The following is an 18,893-nucleotide window of genomic DNA, read 5'->3' as shown; positions in this document are numbered from 1 at the left end:
AAGAAAAAATAATTGCAAATTATGATTTTCATTAGGTTAATTATTTTCCAGACACAAATATTTGGTGAGTGTGCATACATGATGATGTACTAATTGCCTACACGAGTTTAGATCTGCCTCTTTTTGCCGACTGAATCACAGCTTATTGTTATGCAAGAAATCATGTGTACTTTAAATAGAAAATAGATTTTTTATCATGTAACTGCTGCAAAAGCATATAAAACAACATGTGACCAGAAGGGAACATATATTTGCTAGTATATAAAAAAGATATGGCAAAATTTTGATTGTTTGTAATAAACATTACATATTGAGTCCTTGTACAAACAAAGAAATGTGATGGAAATTTTAAAATTTGATGTTGCTACTTTTTTTTTTTTAATAAAAGCGTTTTCATTGGTTTTGTAGATTTTATATCTTTGCATGCAAATTAAAACAAAAAAAAAAACATTTTTCTTTATGGTTTCCTTGCAGTTCATGGCTTAGTAAGTTTATTTGGCCATTTTCTTGTTAACTAGCTTTTTTTTTTTCTTTTTTTTTTTCAAAAGCTTTCCTGCATGTATTGTTTATATTATGTGCTTTTTTTTTCTTTTGTTTTTGTTTCTTTGTATATGTGGCCATTAAGCTTATTGAATTAAATATAATGTTTTGCATATATAAAAAATACATATTGTGTGAGAAACTATTTAAAATATACAAGCTTTAAATTTTCTTCCAGAATTTCGACAAATTTAAATTTGATTTCCATGTTTCTGGCTTTTGTTGTGCTTTGCCTTTCCTTGTGAGTCATTGTTTTCCCTTGTAGAATGGTCATTTACCGTCAAATGTTCCATCCATCCTATTTTGTAGACTAAAAAGTCAATCAGATTATATATTGATGTTTAGCAAAAACCTTGATTCAAAAATGTACTTGTTTTTTTTTTTTAAATATTTTGCCGTAATAATATACTTTGCTAGTGTCCAAAAAATACAGAATTTTTCAATTATCTTCAAAACAACTAAATGGCATAGTGCATTAACTATATTTATCATTGTTTCGTGCTATGTGTCTGTTTTTTCAGGTGAACTCTGGAGAGCACAACCTCCAAATACCTCCGCTCCAGATTACCATGGAAGGACAAATAGTCCTCCAGAATTGACCCCACATTTTTATAAATCGGATAAGTCCAGTGAGGAGCTACACTTCTCTCCTTCCATTTTACAGTCTGTAGAATACTCCGACTATCACATGCAACCACCCTTGCCTTCACCACCTCCGCCACCACCACCTCCTCTGTTAACCAGCATGCTTCCATACAACAATGAAAACAATTATTTTACAGACCGCGTTTCATCACCACCACCCCCGCCCCCAACATCACCACCACCATTACCACCACTCCCTCTGTTTCAACAACAGTCATCCATTCAGGTACAGACCACTCCTGACTCTATAACAAATCCAGAAGTTGTACGAAGACGTTCATCTTTGCATTCATTGCCGAAACGTCTTCTTGGTCCTAAGCCATTCACTCCATATAATAATACTACAGTTTCCACGCTGCATTCTGAAGACAAAGACCTACCCGTGGAAACGGTGCAGCCTATGAAACTTACGGAAACAACAAATCCTGAGATTAATGAGCCAAGTGTCAGCACTTCTGTTCAGGCTAAGAATGTATTTGCAGCCACACCTTGGGCCACAGGTATGGAGAAACGCATTCTGCAGAGATTAGTCAGGGTTGTATTAGTCTAATGCATCAATCACAGCTCAAACTCTGCTTTTTATATATATATATATATATATATATATATATATATATATATATATATATATATATATATGAAGTAGAAAGCACTTATACTATCATCTCTTCTATTTCTTCCTTTTGCATTTGTAGAAATTCTCATTGGTTGGGTTACTAAAACTGACTGAAATATTTTCAATGTTAAATACATTTTGTATTGTTTTCTAATCAATAATATCTATTGTATTTTCCCTTCAAAAATTATTCATGTAGCATTATTTTAAGACCTGGTGCAGTTTATTACATGCTCAGAGTTTGTGTGCGCTAATGTAAAAAATGTACTTGATCTTAATTATAATAAACACACCTTTAGTACTAAGTTCTAAAACCAACGTCAGAAATAAAAACAAATGTATTTCATTTGAATTTTATCAGCTTATTTCTCTAAAAAGATGCAATGAAGTATTGAATTTACTAGCTGCATCTACCCAGCATCACACGGGATGGAGGAAAGTAATTTTAATTTGTAATTGTTGTCTGTTTGCACATTCTTAAACCTAAAACAATTCCTGTTATATTAAAATGAATTATACCTTTGCTGCTTATTATTTTTAGATGATTATTTTTTTAAAAAAGCAGTCATCTGAGTCAGAGTAAGTAATTGTTGTAGCTTGCTACATTATTATATTACCAATAAATAAATGAAAATTGGCTAGTAAGAAGCAAAGTTTCATTTTTCAGCTGATCTAGAATAAATAATTCTAAAAAATGAATTGTTTCTATGTTATTAAATTGTTTATAACATGATCCAACAATAACAAATAAAAACTGGCTAGTAAGAAGCAGTTTGATTTATCAGCTGAAATATTATTAGGATCTGTACGGTTTACTCTTATAAGACTACCTATTCCAAAATAAGTAAAATTAATTTCTTAAACAGAACAGTTTTGCACTACTTTTATAGGCTTTACAAAGATTGAAATCATCTTGATATTAAACCTTATATCTAGAATCTTAATTCCGATTTTGATCAAAATCCGTTACATAATATTGAATCTAGAAAAATATCTCAAATTAAAAGCTTAAGATTAAGGGGTTTTAATAAGAAATGGAAATTCAGAAAATTTTACTGAATCTAATGAATATGCATCAAATTAACTGCAAATTTGAAAAAAATGAATTTTCAAATCAAAGGTTAAAAATGCTTTAAAATACCCCAAAGAAGTTAAAATTTGGAGAATATTTATTGATGCTTAATATTTATTGTTAAAATTTTACACGAATCTAAGTTATCTGAATTGCTATGAAGGGCTTCGGCCCCATTTTTGCTCTCTTTGCATAAAACTAAATATAGCCCATATTACCTACTCTTATACCTAGCAAATGTGTTCAAACTTCACAATGCTCAGTTCATTAATTTAAGAGTGAATCCTGTGCATACAAATATGTATTCTCAATACTCCTGAAATATTAAAATTCCAAAAATAATAATAATGTACCCATATCACTCTCTATGTTACCTAGAATATATATTCCAAAATTCATAATGATCTGTTCATTAATTTAGGAGATACAAAAAGTATGGGTGATTTGTGGGAGAGAACCACAACAAAGTTTATCTTGTAAAAATCTTCATAAATGTTAACATTTAACAACATAAAATACATAAGTAAACACTGGTATTTTATATTCCAATGACCATGTTTTCATTCATTTTTCCCCCCCGAATTTCAATTGAATGACTTAATTACAATTAACAATTGTTTCATGCACAAACAACCAGGAATAAACATATAATTACTATGATGCAGCTCAACAGAAGACCATCAAATCATTTTGGAAAGTAACAATTTCAATTTCATTTAGAATTAGTCATCTTGTTCAAAAAATCTATTTTTTCTAAATGCATTTTAAACTGTTCTTTAATATTTGATATAAACTAAAAAAAAATAAAACGTTTGGCTTTAAATCTTGTTTCGCTTAACTCTAACATTTTAGGTTTTTTCCTCTTTCCTGTTTACACATAGCAAAATATTGGAATCAAACAATACAAAAAACAACTTTTATTAATCTTGGAAATGGCAGGAAAAAATCTAATATTATTTAAATAATTATTCTTTTGATTTGCATATTATGTTCTCGTGTGTAAGCAGGAAAGGCTTTCTAGAATGTTCTTCTTCGTCACTCATTTTTAAGCAAGCATTTATTAATCAGGAATAAATGGCATGTGTGTGTGTGTGTATATATATATATATATATATATATATAGAGAGAGAGAGAGAGAGAGAAAGAAATAGGGTTATAATGTAAATTAAGTAGCTACATAAATGTTTCGATCACATATCTCATCAGATCTGATAAAATCTAATCAAAACAAAACTGCATATGTGTAGTCGTTCAGCTTCCATTTTTTTAACATTTTATTATTATTATATTGCTGTACTAAAATTGTATTGAGCACTGTTGGTTTAAATACTAATAAATACAAAATTCATGTTGAATTATATTAACTTGCTTTTTGATTTATATATTAGTTTAAATTAGAATGAAAAAAAAACATTTATTGCGGACACAACCTATATAAAACCTATAGATAAAAGTAAATTTATAATCTAATATATGAAGTTATCTTGTAGGATTTTCCATGTTAGACTTAAATAGCAATAGCTCTAACAAATTGATATTTTATTCTAACTAGCCATTTATATTTATTTTTGGATGTTCTTTACATTAAAAAAGATGTGAATTGTTTTAGGTTTTTTTTTTGTTTTTTTTTTTTGTTTTTTCCCCCAAATAAATTATTCCTGCAAGAAAGATTATTAGAATGATCTAAAATAATGATCTAAAAAGTTCCAAATGTAAGGGAAATAATTCTTATTTTAACTTAAATTTAAGAATATAAAATATCTCCCTTAGTTTTTTATCTTTTTATTTCCCTGATTGTATTTTTTATTTATTTAAAAATTTTAATTACAATTACATTAATGAATCCTGGTAGACCAAGGTATGATCCTTGGTCAAGTCATATAAAAAATAATACTTGATGTTTCCTTGCTAAAATTCCACATTATAAGGTGAGTATCAAGAGTAAGTGGAGCAATCTAGGAAAGAAGGTGATACCTTCTCATGCATCTGAATCAATAAAAAGTTTCAATTTATTAAAATCTGCTTTTGAAAAAACCATTATTTAAATTAGACATGTTGCTTAATCTGGTAAGCAGTGTGTGTTAATAACATACATTACTGACAGTTTGTGTTAAATTAAATTTAACGTTATCCATGTAGATAGTAAAGAGTATTAATATTAAGATTTAAAACAAAAAATACAATTAATTCTTATATGAAATACAAAATAACACTTAACAGTAACTTAAAAGGTGCAATAAATATAATGTTTTTTATAGACTAATAATCTTATATGTTCGATAAAAATTAAATCAAGATTTACAAAATATAAAGTATTGATAAAATAAAAATACAAAACTTATCGTAATAATTAATATTTGTTTGTATTTTTGTTTTTGTGGCAAAAATATTGAATGGCTTAAGCATATGTAGAATCATTTGAAGTTTTAGGAGAACTGAATAAGTCTGAAGATTTCAAAACAAAAATAAATATTTTTTATTTAGTTTTGGTTCATAGTTTTGTAATTTGTGATCATTTATAAAGATTGGATGCAAAGTCAACCAGAAAATGAGGAATATGCTTGCTTGAAAACAAAATTCAACAAAAATCAATGATAATAATTTTCAGTATTAATTAAAAAATAAATGTTAATATAAAATATGATTTTATTTAAAAACAAATGTATTGATTTTTTAGGTTCCTTAAATTGCTTCATTTCAAGAGTGTAATATGTTTTATTATAGTCGAGACTCAGTGACCACCTTATACGGATATTTTTTTTTTTTTTCATTTGCACCTTCAAGATGTTATCTTTTTGAAAAGTCATCATTGTTTCGACTGTGGGTATAACGAAACGTATGCCATCCCTAAAATGAGGTGTGGGGGTAAAGTAATTTAAATATTTTATATTAACATTAATTATTGATACAATCTGTAAATTTCATTTAGATCGGATAATTCCATTTTTTTTTCAATTAGGTATATTCATCTTTTATTAAAAAAATAATTTACACTTGTATTGTCTGTCTCTAAATAATTCTTACAGCAAATTTAAGACTACATATATTTCACCTTTTTAATTTAATTTTATAATTGTTACTTATATATTCTATTTTGTTCATGTCAGTCAGATTGTGTTGCTAAATCTCTAATATAAGATACATGTGTGTCTGTTGGTTCATGAATCACTTTTAGGCTACATCTAAGAACATGAAATATGATCCCGAACCTACAAAGAGTATCTTAATAGCGTCAAATATTTTTCTTAACATGGGGTGCATTTTATATAACAAAATTAAAATAAATACAATAATTTACACTAATTTATTTTAAATAATAAAATAAAGAAAAAAAAACGAATAATAAAAAAAATGGAAATTTCATATTTATTTTGAACAGTTAGTATTCGTCAGGGTTATATATATATATATATATATATATATATATATATACCTATATATATATGGTGATTAAGCTACACTGAATATTCTGCGTTTCATCCACTGTAGGATTCGTCAGGCTTATGCGCGAATTTTGTGGTTGCTTCTTGTTTTTATATATGTTGAGGATTTCTAATTAGCCAATCAGCTTTCTAGTATCCACCGCGCCACCTCCTATCAGCCAATGGGCATGCATTTTATCGAACAAAGGATCTGTTTTATAACTAGGTTAGTGGTTTAAGGTAGATCTTTTCCCTCCTTTTATTTTTTTTTTTTATATATATATATGAATATACCTATGTGTTTTTTTTTTATATATATATATATATGAATATACCTATATGTACACACACATGCACACATATATATATATATATATATATATATATATATATATATACATATATGTGTGATTGTTTATGTATATTCATGTTTATTTAATTAATTTATTTGTTTGTTTTCTATTGTTATTGTTAGTTTTAAAGCTATTTTGTATCGCTATCCTAGAGTAAGTTTTATTTTGTGAACACAGTTGTTTGCTATTTCTCGTCTACAGTTTAATAGATTTTGAGGTTCTTTAAATACAGGATAGCAAATTTTTCATGGAGGCATAATTTACATGGGTTGTCTAAATGTCTGCACGTGGTAGCTTGTCTCATTATTTTCCATTCGACTACCGGCGAATGTCCGCTTTCTTTGAGTTCCCAGTATTTATTCGCTAGTGTTGTTTTTATACGGTGTTTTTTATTTTTGAAGGTACTTCTGTAGCTTAATCGCCATATATATTTTATAAATTACTAACTAGCTCTACCTACGTATTGAACACTTTTGAAGTAAATACTTAAAGTTTACGCATAAATCTATACTTTCGTATATTAAATTTGTGTGAGTAAATGAAGTAGTTGTATATACCTATATATATATATATATATATATATATATATATATATATATATATATATATATATATATATATATATTTAGTGTGTGATATAAGATGTAGTTTGAGTAAATTTAAAGAAATATATTTTAAATCTATATTTCATAGTCTACATAAACATCTGATTTTCATCAAAAAAGACTTGTTGAATAAAAGTATGAAGACAACATTATGATTCTGCATTGAAATCTTTAAAATTTGTGTTTTATTTACAACCACACATGATATCACAATGATTATCAAGGTGTATATTTGTCATAATGGCTGAGTAATCACTATGTATATTTGTAATAATGGCTGAGTAATCACTATGTATATTTGTAATAATGGCTGATGTATTAGAGCAGGAATGTTTTCATCACTATGATTTGGGTTCAATTCTACCCAACGACAATTCAGCATCTGATCTTTTAATATTTATTTAATTAGTACTTGTTAAATTACCGATGAGAAATGAGTGACATCCTTCTTTGCTTGTAGACCTTAGAAAAAGAAGTCTTTAAATCGTACACAATTGTACGTGATCATCTTCTTAGTTTTTAGAGATTTGGTGAGAATTAATATATTTTAATTGTGCTTGTCTCAGGATTTGTCAAAGAAAAATATATTAAAAAAAATAATTCAATTATTCTGATAGATTCAATTATCACCCGTTGATCATTTTTGTAGAATCAAATCGTATTGTTTTGTTTCTTTTGTTTTGATATTTATTTTTATTTCTTTCTTTTTATACCAGTAAAAATTAATATTCCAGGAATGTCATTGTGTCTGAATGTTTGCTTGAATTTTTCATTCATTTATTTATTAACATATTTTCATTTTTGATTTGCTTGCCTGCTTTTTCATCTCTTGCATTTTAGCTACTGCTCTGTCCGCATACCAACTAACCCAAACCCATAACAATCCTATCTTTGCATGCTTTCATTATTAATGAAACAATTGTTTTCTTCAGCAACTTCTAATCTGATAACTTAGACCACTTAATATGCTATTAGTAGAATCAGTGACCTGTTTATCACGCTGCACAACCTGTCTGCTGGTTGAACTTGCACTGATTCCTGTTCTTTTTTGCAGGCCTTTCTGTTCCCAAGCTGAAGCGATCACCACGTGGCCGTAATCGCTATTTGACCATTTCGAGCAGTGAACCGATTAAATTGGAGCATGTTCTTCAGAAACAGTCTTCAATCATATCGTCTGCAGGTGATCTAATACCTGGTGCCACTTTAGTAAGTCAGCTTCCACATTTTGGTGAAACCTTTATTTCCTCTGACCTCTCATTTCTAGGGGGAGTCAAACTTATGTGTTGATCTTCCTGACACATATACAAACTCTGTAATGTATACTAACTCATTCATTGTCAGAACTTTTAAGATGAAGAATTTTGATTTAGAATATTTATAACAAGACTGGCATTCTCATCTGTGATGTTATTATTGCTATAATATTTAAGTCGCAGAGGTCTTAACTCTTAGTAACCATGATACTGATTGAAGTTTAAATTAAAGCAAATTAAAACAAAATTTCTAAAATATATGAAAATGAATTTAAAACAAGTAATTTTTTTTATTTATTTTTTTTAAAGAACCAAGAATTAAAATGAAATACATCATTTTTGTTTAAGTTTATTTTTATTTTAAATGTATTTCGTCTTAGAAATCTTAATTTGGTGCTGATGAAGATGGAATTGCAAACATAACTAAAACCATGGTTAATTTTGAAATTTATTTCTAATAAGTAGTATATATTTGGTTAAAAAAAAAAAATAGGTAAAAGTTTTGATTTCTCAACAAAATGTTGATCTCAACAATAAATAGTTAAATGTTGTTCTGCATTGCCTTTATTTATTACTAGCAGTTCCACCCGGCTTTGCTCAGGCCCTATGTACTGTTGATAAGGTTATGTGCATACGAGTATATATTCAAAAGTGTGAATATGTAAAGTAATGCCTTTCTGTATAATAGTCTTTCTTAACTACCATAGAGAAAAGACAGACAGACATTTTTACTTTTATAGATATATAGATAGATAGATAGATGCAATATATAGTAATGATTTAAAAAGTATAAAAGAACAAAAAGACTCGTGCACCACTACCAAGAATCGAAACTAAAACATTCAGCTCATGATTTATTTTGCCTCAGCCGTCAATGACTTGGCTATGAAACATGTTTACTGCAAGGCTAAAAATTAAAACATGAACGAACAGCTACTACGTTATGCATTCGTAATGCCCGCGTTCGACCTTCGCCAAGCAAATTTCATTTTTTTTTTTTTAATTTTCACACTTTGGCACCGATTTTTCCGGACGAAAACTTAAATATAAACTTTTGCATGGATTCAAATACCTTATATATGAAGTTTCATGTCTGTAGACCAAAAACTCTAGGAGGAGTTTGGTAGGCAAAATTTGTTAAACAAAAATATATACGTATACATAAATATATATGGAAACAATTTTGTGTTTACTATAAGCTTTTTACACAAATATTATGCAAGTATAAATCATGTAGAATATCTGCATGAATATAATTACACATAATAGTTAACTAAAGATGATTATCCCATTAGAAAACCGAAGTAACTAATAGGGAATTAATTAAAACAAATGTTTAAAAGAATATGCAAATTAGCTAGATCTTTTGTTAGTGAATGCAATTCCACAACCCATATATAAGAAAATTGGATTTTCTTTTTAAATAATTAGAAAAGAGGCTTGTCTTTTTTCTATTGTTCTTGGCCTTCGGGCTGGGATCAAAGTGTAGTATCGTTTCTGCAGATATGGCACTTAAGATAATTTGTACCAGTCAATGGAGGGGAAACCCTCTATACTGGGACAATTATTATTTTTGGTAACCAGAGTGCCCTCTTTTTGCTTACTTTTAGGGGAGCTGGTTTTTACCCCACATTAAAAACAGCCTTGTACCTAATTTACTTCGGTGGGGAAGCAAGTAAATACATTAAATAAATAGAAAAGAGGGGTTTTAATATGAATATCAATACACACAAAAGAAAAACGAATTTATAGGAGTATAGACTAGTTACTAGACTGGTTAGTGGTAGAAAAAGCAAATATTACCATACTTCACAAACATTTTCTTTGTCGTAGAGCCACATGCCTCCATCTAGTGAAATCATATTTAAAAATGAAATCATGATTCTCTTTTGAGATTCATCTGTATATTAAGTGGTAAAAACAAACTTTCCTTTCTTTTTCTCAGCAACTTTCTCCCTTGGTTTCCCTTCTCTCCCTGTCTCTTGGTTACCCCTTCTCTTTGTGTCTCTTGGTTCCTCCTATTTGTTACTCTTTGTCTGCTCTGCTACCCCCCCCCCCTGTTTTTCTTTTCATATTTCTCTGCCTCAGCCACTCACTCTTTCTCTCACGTTGTCTAAGTCTGTATCTTCCTCTTTTCTATTAGTCTCTCTTTCTGGCTTTACTGGATGTGAATGTTTTCTTTAAGTCTTTTTTTTTTTTAACAAAAATTAAAATTGTGATCCTTATTTTACATCTAATTTATGTTTGTCTGTTTCCATATTTTAAAACTCTACCTCCTCCGAAACTAAAAGTCGCAGAGCAGTGCTAGGGGCCTCAAATGATTGCATTTTTTACGGGCCGTTCTTTTATGGATCTTTAGCCGGTTCAAAATTTTTTAAGGGGTCAAAAATGATTGCAAAAATAGTTAAACATTTTGAACATTCATCTTCGTTTATTTTTAATTTTTAATCACTTTATATGTGTGTCACATTGGTACAGTGGTAACGTCACCAGCTTTGAATGCTACAGTTTCGGTTTCGATTCTAGCTGATGGCACCCAAATACTTTTTTTTTTTAAACTTTTGAAATCACGACTCTATAATAATATATATGAAATCTGGACAAATTAAAATATCATATTTAAGCGTATTTTACGCCTGGGCAAAACCGGGCGTCCCCACCCCTGCACTTCTATTTTATATCACAAAAATGAAAAATATTCTATCCTTTTGGATAGCATTAATAAAGCATTTGTGCTTTTTTTTTTCATTAAATATCTGAAAAGCAAATAACCCCAATATTTTCATTAGAAGTACCAATATTGAAATAAAATGGAGTCTTTATATATAAACTATTTTCATCAGTATTTAATAGATACCTTTGACAACATATTCAACTTTCTCTATTGTTTAAACATATCCATTCCTAAAGATATTTGACAAGCCATGATCTCAGGGAGAAGAGTCTTAAAAAAATGGATTAATCATAGCTGAAGATGACCTGAAAGCTCCGATTTCATTGGCTTCTTTACTGAGATCTTGGGGAGGATTCCACTCCTTTCATCAGATTGCTTGCTTTTCTCTTGATTCTCACCTTATAACACTGAGTTTAGCAAGAAGGCATCATGTACCATTTTCTTTAGTCTCTGATATGACTCAACTAAGGCTTGAACCCCAATCTCCCTGCTTATTAACAAACACTCTAACCATTATGCCAATATCAATTGGTAAATATCACAAAGTATTTCATAGTATGGTTTGATTTCTTCATCTCTTTTACATCATATCAACCCTTCTCAGTTAATAATAAAATAAAACAATACTTGCTGCTCTGATGCTCCAACCAACTAAATAATAGTCAGCAAAATCCACCCCTTCATTGTTTGATCCCCAGATGTCAAAAGGCTTTCTACCTTATTAACTTCTTTCTCCAAGCCACTCAATTCCCTCCGTTTCTCTGTGCAAACATGCACAAGTTTAAATGTAATGTGAGCAAACATATCGCAGCACAACTTTCCACTCAGAATGCCTTTATGGACCTAAATTTACACTAATTTTTTTTTGTCTCAGTTGCAATCTGAGATGAATTTATATTATATGAGCCATCAGAAATCACAGCATTTTTGCAAGTATTTTTTAAAAAATCATAAGCATAAACATTTGTTATAAAATCATAAGTATAAACATTTGTTATAAAATCATAAACATAAACATTTGTTATAAAATCATAAGCATAAACATTTGTTGTACAATCATAAGCATAAACATTTGTTATAAAATCATAAGCATAAACATTTATAAAATCATAAGCATAAACATTTGTTATAAAATCATAAACATAAACATTTATAAACTCATAAGCATAAACATTTGTTATAAAATCATAAGCATAAACATTTATAAAATCATAAGCATAAACATTTATAAAATCATAAGCATAAACATTTATAAAATCATAAGCATAAACATTTGTTATAAAATCATAAGCATAAATATTTGTTATAAAATCATAAGCATAAACATTTGTTATAAAATCATAAGCATAAACATTTGTTATAAAATCATAAACATAAAAATTTATAAAATCATAAGCATAAACATTTATAAAATCATAAACATAAACATAAAATCATAAGCATAAACATTTATAAAATCATAAGCATAAACATTTGTTATAAAATCATAAGCATAAACATTTGTTATAAAATCATAAGCATAAACATTTGTTATAAAGTCATAAGCATAAACATTTATAAAATCATAAGCATAAACATTTATAAAATCATAAGCATAAACATTTGTTATAAAATCATAAGCATAAACATTTGTTATAAAATCATAAGCATAAACATTTATAAAATCATAAGCATAAACATTTGTTATAAAATCATAAGCATAAACATTTGTTATAAAATCATAAACATAAACATTTATAAAATCATAAGCATAAACATTTATAAAATCATAAGCATAAACATTTGTTATGAAATCATAAGCATAAACATTTGTTATGAAATCATAAGCATAAACATTTGTTATAAAATCATAAGCATAAACATTTGTTATAAAATCATAAGCATAAACATTTGTTATAAAATTATAAGCATAAACATTTGTTATAAAATTATAAGCATAAACATTTATTATAAAATCATAAGCATAAACATTTGTTATAAAATCATAAGCATAAACATTTGTTATAAAATCATAAGCATAAACATTTGTTATAAAATCATAAACATAAACATTTATAAAATCATAAGCATAAACATTTCTTATAAAATCAATGCTAAAAATTTTCATATTTGCATCATTTATCCATAAGATAAAAAATAAACTTTTTTTCTTTTTTAAATCTTTGTTTTAACTCGACAAAAAAAGTAATTTGTTGATTTAGTTTTATACGAAATATTTTTTTTTATATATTTTAATAACTCCGAGTTGGATTTGTGATATATTTCAAGTGAACTCTGAGTGATATTGTTAAAGTTATATGGAAAAACAGATGTCCGTTATTGGTAAATAAAATGCTCTTTAGTAGTCTGAAGATTGAAATGAATTGTATCATCTTTGCGTGACATTGTGTGTGTATGTGCTAATTTTACCTACATGTCGTTGGCCAGTAGTAAAAAAAAAGAAAAAGACTGCTTTGTTTATGAATGAAGGTGAAATAATTTTCGTGACATGAAATCAATGGATTCTGAATGAAGATCAATGAAAGGGAAATAACTCTAAACGCAATTACTTTTTTTTAGTGTAGCCAATTATTCTGTAAGATATATATGGAAAAGGAAAAACAAAAATTGTTTATATATTCACCAGCGTTTCATCTTTATTTCAAGATAATTCTATTTGAAATATAAACAAAACATTGAAGATAAAACAAATTTTGGTTTTTCCTTTTTTCATTTCATTGGATAATTATTTCTATAATCGGATATGAAGGAGTATTGTTTCTGTAAACAAATTTGGATTATTCATTTGTATGTCATTTTATCTTTTGGTAAAAGTATTTAATAAAATAAAAACCAACTTGTTTATCATCAAAATGCATCGATATACTAAGAATTTATGTCTATTAGAATAGTCATGCTAAAAACGTAATGATTTCAAAAATAATGATCATGGTGGAGTGATTATAAACAAAAAAAATATTCATGATGTTTATTTTTTTTTGTTTTTCATTATAATTTTATGAACTTCAAAACATTTTCTGAAACTAATGCAGGTGCTACTTATTAGGTGAAGCCAGCGATCACTTATAGGGCATCAACATCTGGGACATACCACAAATTTAGGACAAAGTGGATAACATAAAAAAAAAATTTTGTACTGAATAATGTGATGATGTGTACGTGTAGTGTTAGAAAGGCTGGTGACCAGGTTAAAGGTGCTAACTGGTAGTAATAACAACTAGCGCGGCCTGTGGAAATTCCACAGGGGACTCATTCATATGTAATATATTGATGTTGGCATTCTGTAGATGTTCAGTTTAAATGGAGATGCTCTGATATCATTGTAGCTCTCTTGTTAAAACTGCAAAAGTATTTATCTAAGCTAGTATGAACGCCCAGCAAAGCCCGGTCGTAAAGTACACTTAAATATGATATTTTAATTCTTGCAGATTTCATATATATTATTATAGAGTTAATGTTCTATTGATTTTTATATATTATTTTGTGATTTCAAAAAAAAAAAAATACCAAAACTTATGAAGAATTCGTGGTAAAATTATTTATGACAAGAAATGGAAGTACATAGCAATTAAACAACCCGGATGTAAGCGTGACACAGAAAATAACACACACGCTATCATATTAATATATTAACATGATAGTTAAGATAGTTAGTTGCATGGATGAAATAATAAAATTGCAAGGTCATCTTTATGCTATCTATGGTGCTCTAAGAGTTTTTAGCAATGAATTGGTGTTTAGGCATTAACTTAAGGGCTTCAAGTTGACACAGAACCCCAATTGTTTTGTCAATAGTCAAATTTCTTACCCATTGTGCCATCAGCAATCAGCTGTGAAGTAATTGAAATCTATATGTCTATATAGACATTATCAGATGCCTACAATGCTCCATTTTTTATAAACAGCTTTCATTATTGCTAGTGGCAGTAGGCAATTTCCCTTATCAGAATGTTCAACCCATAAAGTAGTCATAGATTGTTTGATTATCACAGTTTTCAGTGTGGCTGGACTGGCATGTGCTTCAACCTGTATAAATCTAATATATGACATTGTTTAGAGAAAGAAAATTTTGTGATGAAAATAATCGACCCTATCAAGATCGGCTCCATCTCTTTACCCCCACTAAAACCTGCCTTGTACTCATTCTAAATATGGGAAATCTTCATGCCACATCTTGTATGCATATGACATTCAAATAAGCTTTCTCTTTTATTAGATTGTTTTGGACTTTAGTTAGAAAAATAAACAACATTGTGATAAAAAAAAAATAAAAAGCATTGCTATAAAAAAAACAATATTGGAAAGAAAAATAAAACGATTGAAAGCATTTGACATAGATGAAAAAAAAACTTTGGGATGCAAACTTCACCAATTTATACCAGAAACACAAAAACTAGCTCACAGTGTTGAGAAAACAATAAAAAAAAAAATTTTTTTAAACAATTATCTTTTTTTGTCATTTTTTAGATGAGGTTGAAAATTTTTTAGATGAGGTTAAAAATTTGGATTATTCAGATTACTATTCTCATCTTAGAAAAATAGCATCCAAGATTAGAATAGTAGTTTGAATAATCTGTCGTTTTTAATCAGCTTTTGGTTAGTGTAGTTTTTTTTTTAATGCTACACTTTTCCTTCAGTGACCTTTTGGTCACTGAAGGAGAAGTATAGCATAAAAAAAAAAATCGCTCTAAAAATTTTATTTTTATCCCAAAGTGCCCTTGGATTTTCTCTGCGGTAAAACCGACCTTGCATATCAGTCTGCCTTCATATCAGTCTGCAACCGACCTTGTATATCAGTCTGCCTTTAACAAAATTACATATAGGCAAGCATACAGACACACAACATTGCAAATTTATTAATACAAAGAGGAGTCAATATGGTTAGTTAAAGGGAAGTGACTAGAAAGTTAATGGTCAAGGGAAGCAATCCCGTAAGGCTTAGTGTTATTTAGATATGTTAGAAAACTTCAAAATGTGTTATAAGGTAGCTTTTTATTTTAAGCTGTTGTTTTTTGTTTGCTTTGTTTTTTAAAGCAATCTACATAGAACGATGTCTTCAACTATTAAAGATAATAAAGTAACGTTTTTAAATAAAAATATGTTCTCAAGAAGATTAACATTTTAGAATATTTGCTCTAAACAAGTATACTCATAATATTTTATCTTTTAATGGCCAGACCTCTTACTCTTAGTGTTACTGGGATTGATTGTTTTTTTGGTTTGGGCTTTTTTTTTTTTTTTGCTCGTTTGCTTGTTTGTTTTCCAGACTGAGATTCTGATTGCATTTCTTTCCAATCAAAAAAAATAAGATCTTAGGGTATTTTTTAAAAATGTCATTTTAAAGCTGACTTCTCAAACTCATTGGTAAAGAATAGAATGTATCCATTTGTTCACAATCATACTTAACTACTTGTAGTGAAGAACATGGCGACTCATCAAAGTAAGCCATCTAATATGTTGGCAAAAGAAAAACGATAAGCTTGTATAGATCTTCTTGGATAGTGAACCGCTATTTAAATTTAAGTTCATCCTCAACCAATCTGTGAATTCAGTTAAAGTACAAGCTGACTGTCATAATTGACAGAAAGTTGGTATTTACGACGATTTGTGAATTTCATTTGACATTCAAAGTTTTTACTTACAGATTTGTGACTAACAAAACGGACTCTTTGTTATTTATTATTTAGGAGTAACTTTCAAAATAAAATCAAACATTTTTATTAGTATCACTGGAATTGAACAGATAGAGAAATATTTTTATAAAATATATCATCAATAGTGAACTAGAAAAATTGTAACTGAGAAATATTCTCCCATAAAAGTAAAATAACAATTAGCTGCAATATTGTTTCAACAAAAAAAATTGACCATTTTAAAATATCATATATCACTCAATAAGTGCTGAGGCTAATTAATAATTCTTTTAAACAGAATTTGATTTGATTCATCGACATAGTCTCTGATTTCCCTAGAGCATTCTTTTGAGGTCTGAACACAGCCAGCAGTTTCTGGAGATCAGATCTGGAGAATAGGGTAGATGCAGAAATAATTTGAAGTGCAGTTCATCTGGTTTTACCATCATTACGATTGACTTGGGATATGGTACATTGTTGTGGTGAAAGAACACTTTTCTTCATTTGTGACCATATTTTGATGATTTCTTTCAGATATATTAATAATGCTTTCTAATATTCATTAGTATTCATAGTTCTTACTTTCTCAAGGTTATTGATGAATAAAATACCTTGCACATTCCAAAACATGGAGGCCAAAACCTTTCCTGCTAATGTTTACATGACTTTCACTTGCTGCTCTTTATTCAATTGACTGCCAATTTGACTTCAGAGTGAAGTGATAGATCCATGTTTCATCCAATGTGACACATTGACACAAAAACTTAATTTTGTTGCGTTGGACATGTGGCAAACAATCTGCTGTGTTTGACTGTGAGAAAACACAGCACATACTTTTAACATTCGCTACAACCGCATTTCAAATCTACATGCTGCATTTTAACCATTGTTTAAATGTAGCAGAATCTAAATAACACTTATCTATTGCTTTGCTTGAATCGCATATTTTCCATGAGAAAGCAACACTTCATCAACACACAATGTTTTCATTGTTTTGAAAATTTGCAACAATAGCATCACTTAAATAACTATGATTTATAAACTAAGTTGAGTTCAAATTTTGACACATGTCCATTTGAAGGTTAGTACTTCATAAGCATCATCTAGATTTTTTTTTTTTTTTTATTAATGGTACCATTTATACATCAGGTTAGGGACTTATTAAGTGATGTGTTATGCTTATTTGATCTTTTCATTTTTCATCTTTGATTTCTTGAATTGTTTTTTTATTTTAGAAACATCTGCATATTTTGGTAGTTCCAATATGTGAAAACATGTGAAACAATCTAAAAAAAATCAATTGATTTGTTGTGCACTAATTAGTCATCACTTATAAGGCTAAAAGAATGACAAGAAACATTCTAAACCACTGATAGCCATGACACCATAGCTGAGAGTTATTCCTTCAAACTCGTCAGCTTAACATTTACAGGCAAAATAAACTGGAACAAATACATTGAGGACATTGCCAAAGTTGCTGGTTCGCTCTATCATACTACTCACACCTGAGAGTATCCTGTATCGTGTACCAAAGCCACCATTCGCCCATGCATCGAGTATTGTTACCACATCTAGGCTGGTGCATCACTACTAGTCTCTCCCTCTTGGACAGGATTCAAAGAAAAGTCTAATAGGTCCTGCCCTTGTCTCATTGCTGCAATGTTGCATCGCTGTGCTGTTTTACAAGTATTTTTAATGGAATGTGATCTGATGAAATCATTGCACTTGTACCCCCCCACCCATCGACATACATACCCCCAACAAACTGTTTAGCAACAAAATCCCACCCTCTTCAATGTAGAGGTCCCTAGATGCCAGAAAGAAAGCTTTCTACTCCAATAGCTTCTTCTCTCAAATTGTTGGACTTTGGAATTCCCTCCCCATTACCTGCTTCCCTAACTGTATTGACATACAAAAGTTTAAATGTAACTCACTCATCTCCTAAACAAATGGTAACTCTTTACGTTCAAGTGGCAATATGCCTTGTTTGGAGTGAACATGACTATGAAAAAAAAAAACACTCAAGAATGAGCATTAATGAAAATTTCCACAAAGCATCCACTCAAAACAGCAGTCAACT

At 28.9% G+C, this 18,893-nt stretch overlaps 1 protein-coding gene across 6 annotated transcripts in view; it reads left to right on the top strand.

The window, feature by feature from the left end:
• The window catches only part of LOC145293166 (uncharacterized), a 333,600-nt gene that overhangs the window by 288,366 nt on the left and 26,341 nt on the right, over positions 1-18,893 (top strand). For 3 of the 6 annotated variants that reach the window (XM_080139627.1, XM_080139622.1, XM_080139624.1), the window contains 2 exons: positions 1,062-1,685; positions 8,308-8,459. In XM_080139627.1, the coding sequence (XP_079995753.1) occupies positions 1,062-1,685; positions 8,308-8,459 (776 nt within the window). The remainder of the gene's footprint in view (positions 1-1,061; positions 1,686-8,307; positions 8,460-18,893) is intronic. The other 3 variants (XM_080139628.1, XM_080139626.1, XM_080139625.1) reach the window with 2 other exon arrangements.

This window comes from Euprymna scolopes, chromosome 14 (assembly GCF_053919585.1).
Source record: "Euprymna scolopes isolate OS-2025 chromosome 14, ASM5391958v1, whole genome shotgun sequence".
Lineage (NCBI taxonomy): Eukaryota > Metazoa > Mollusca > Cephalopoda > Sepiida > Sepiolidae > Euprymna > Euprymna scolopes.
This window is presented reverse-complemented; position numbering and strand designations above follow the sequence as displayed.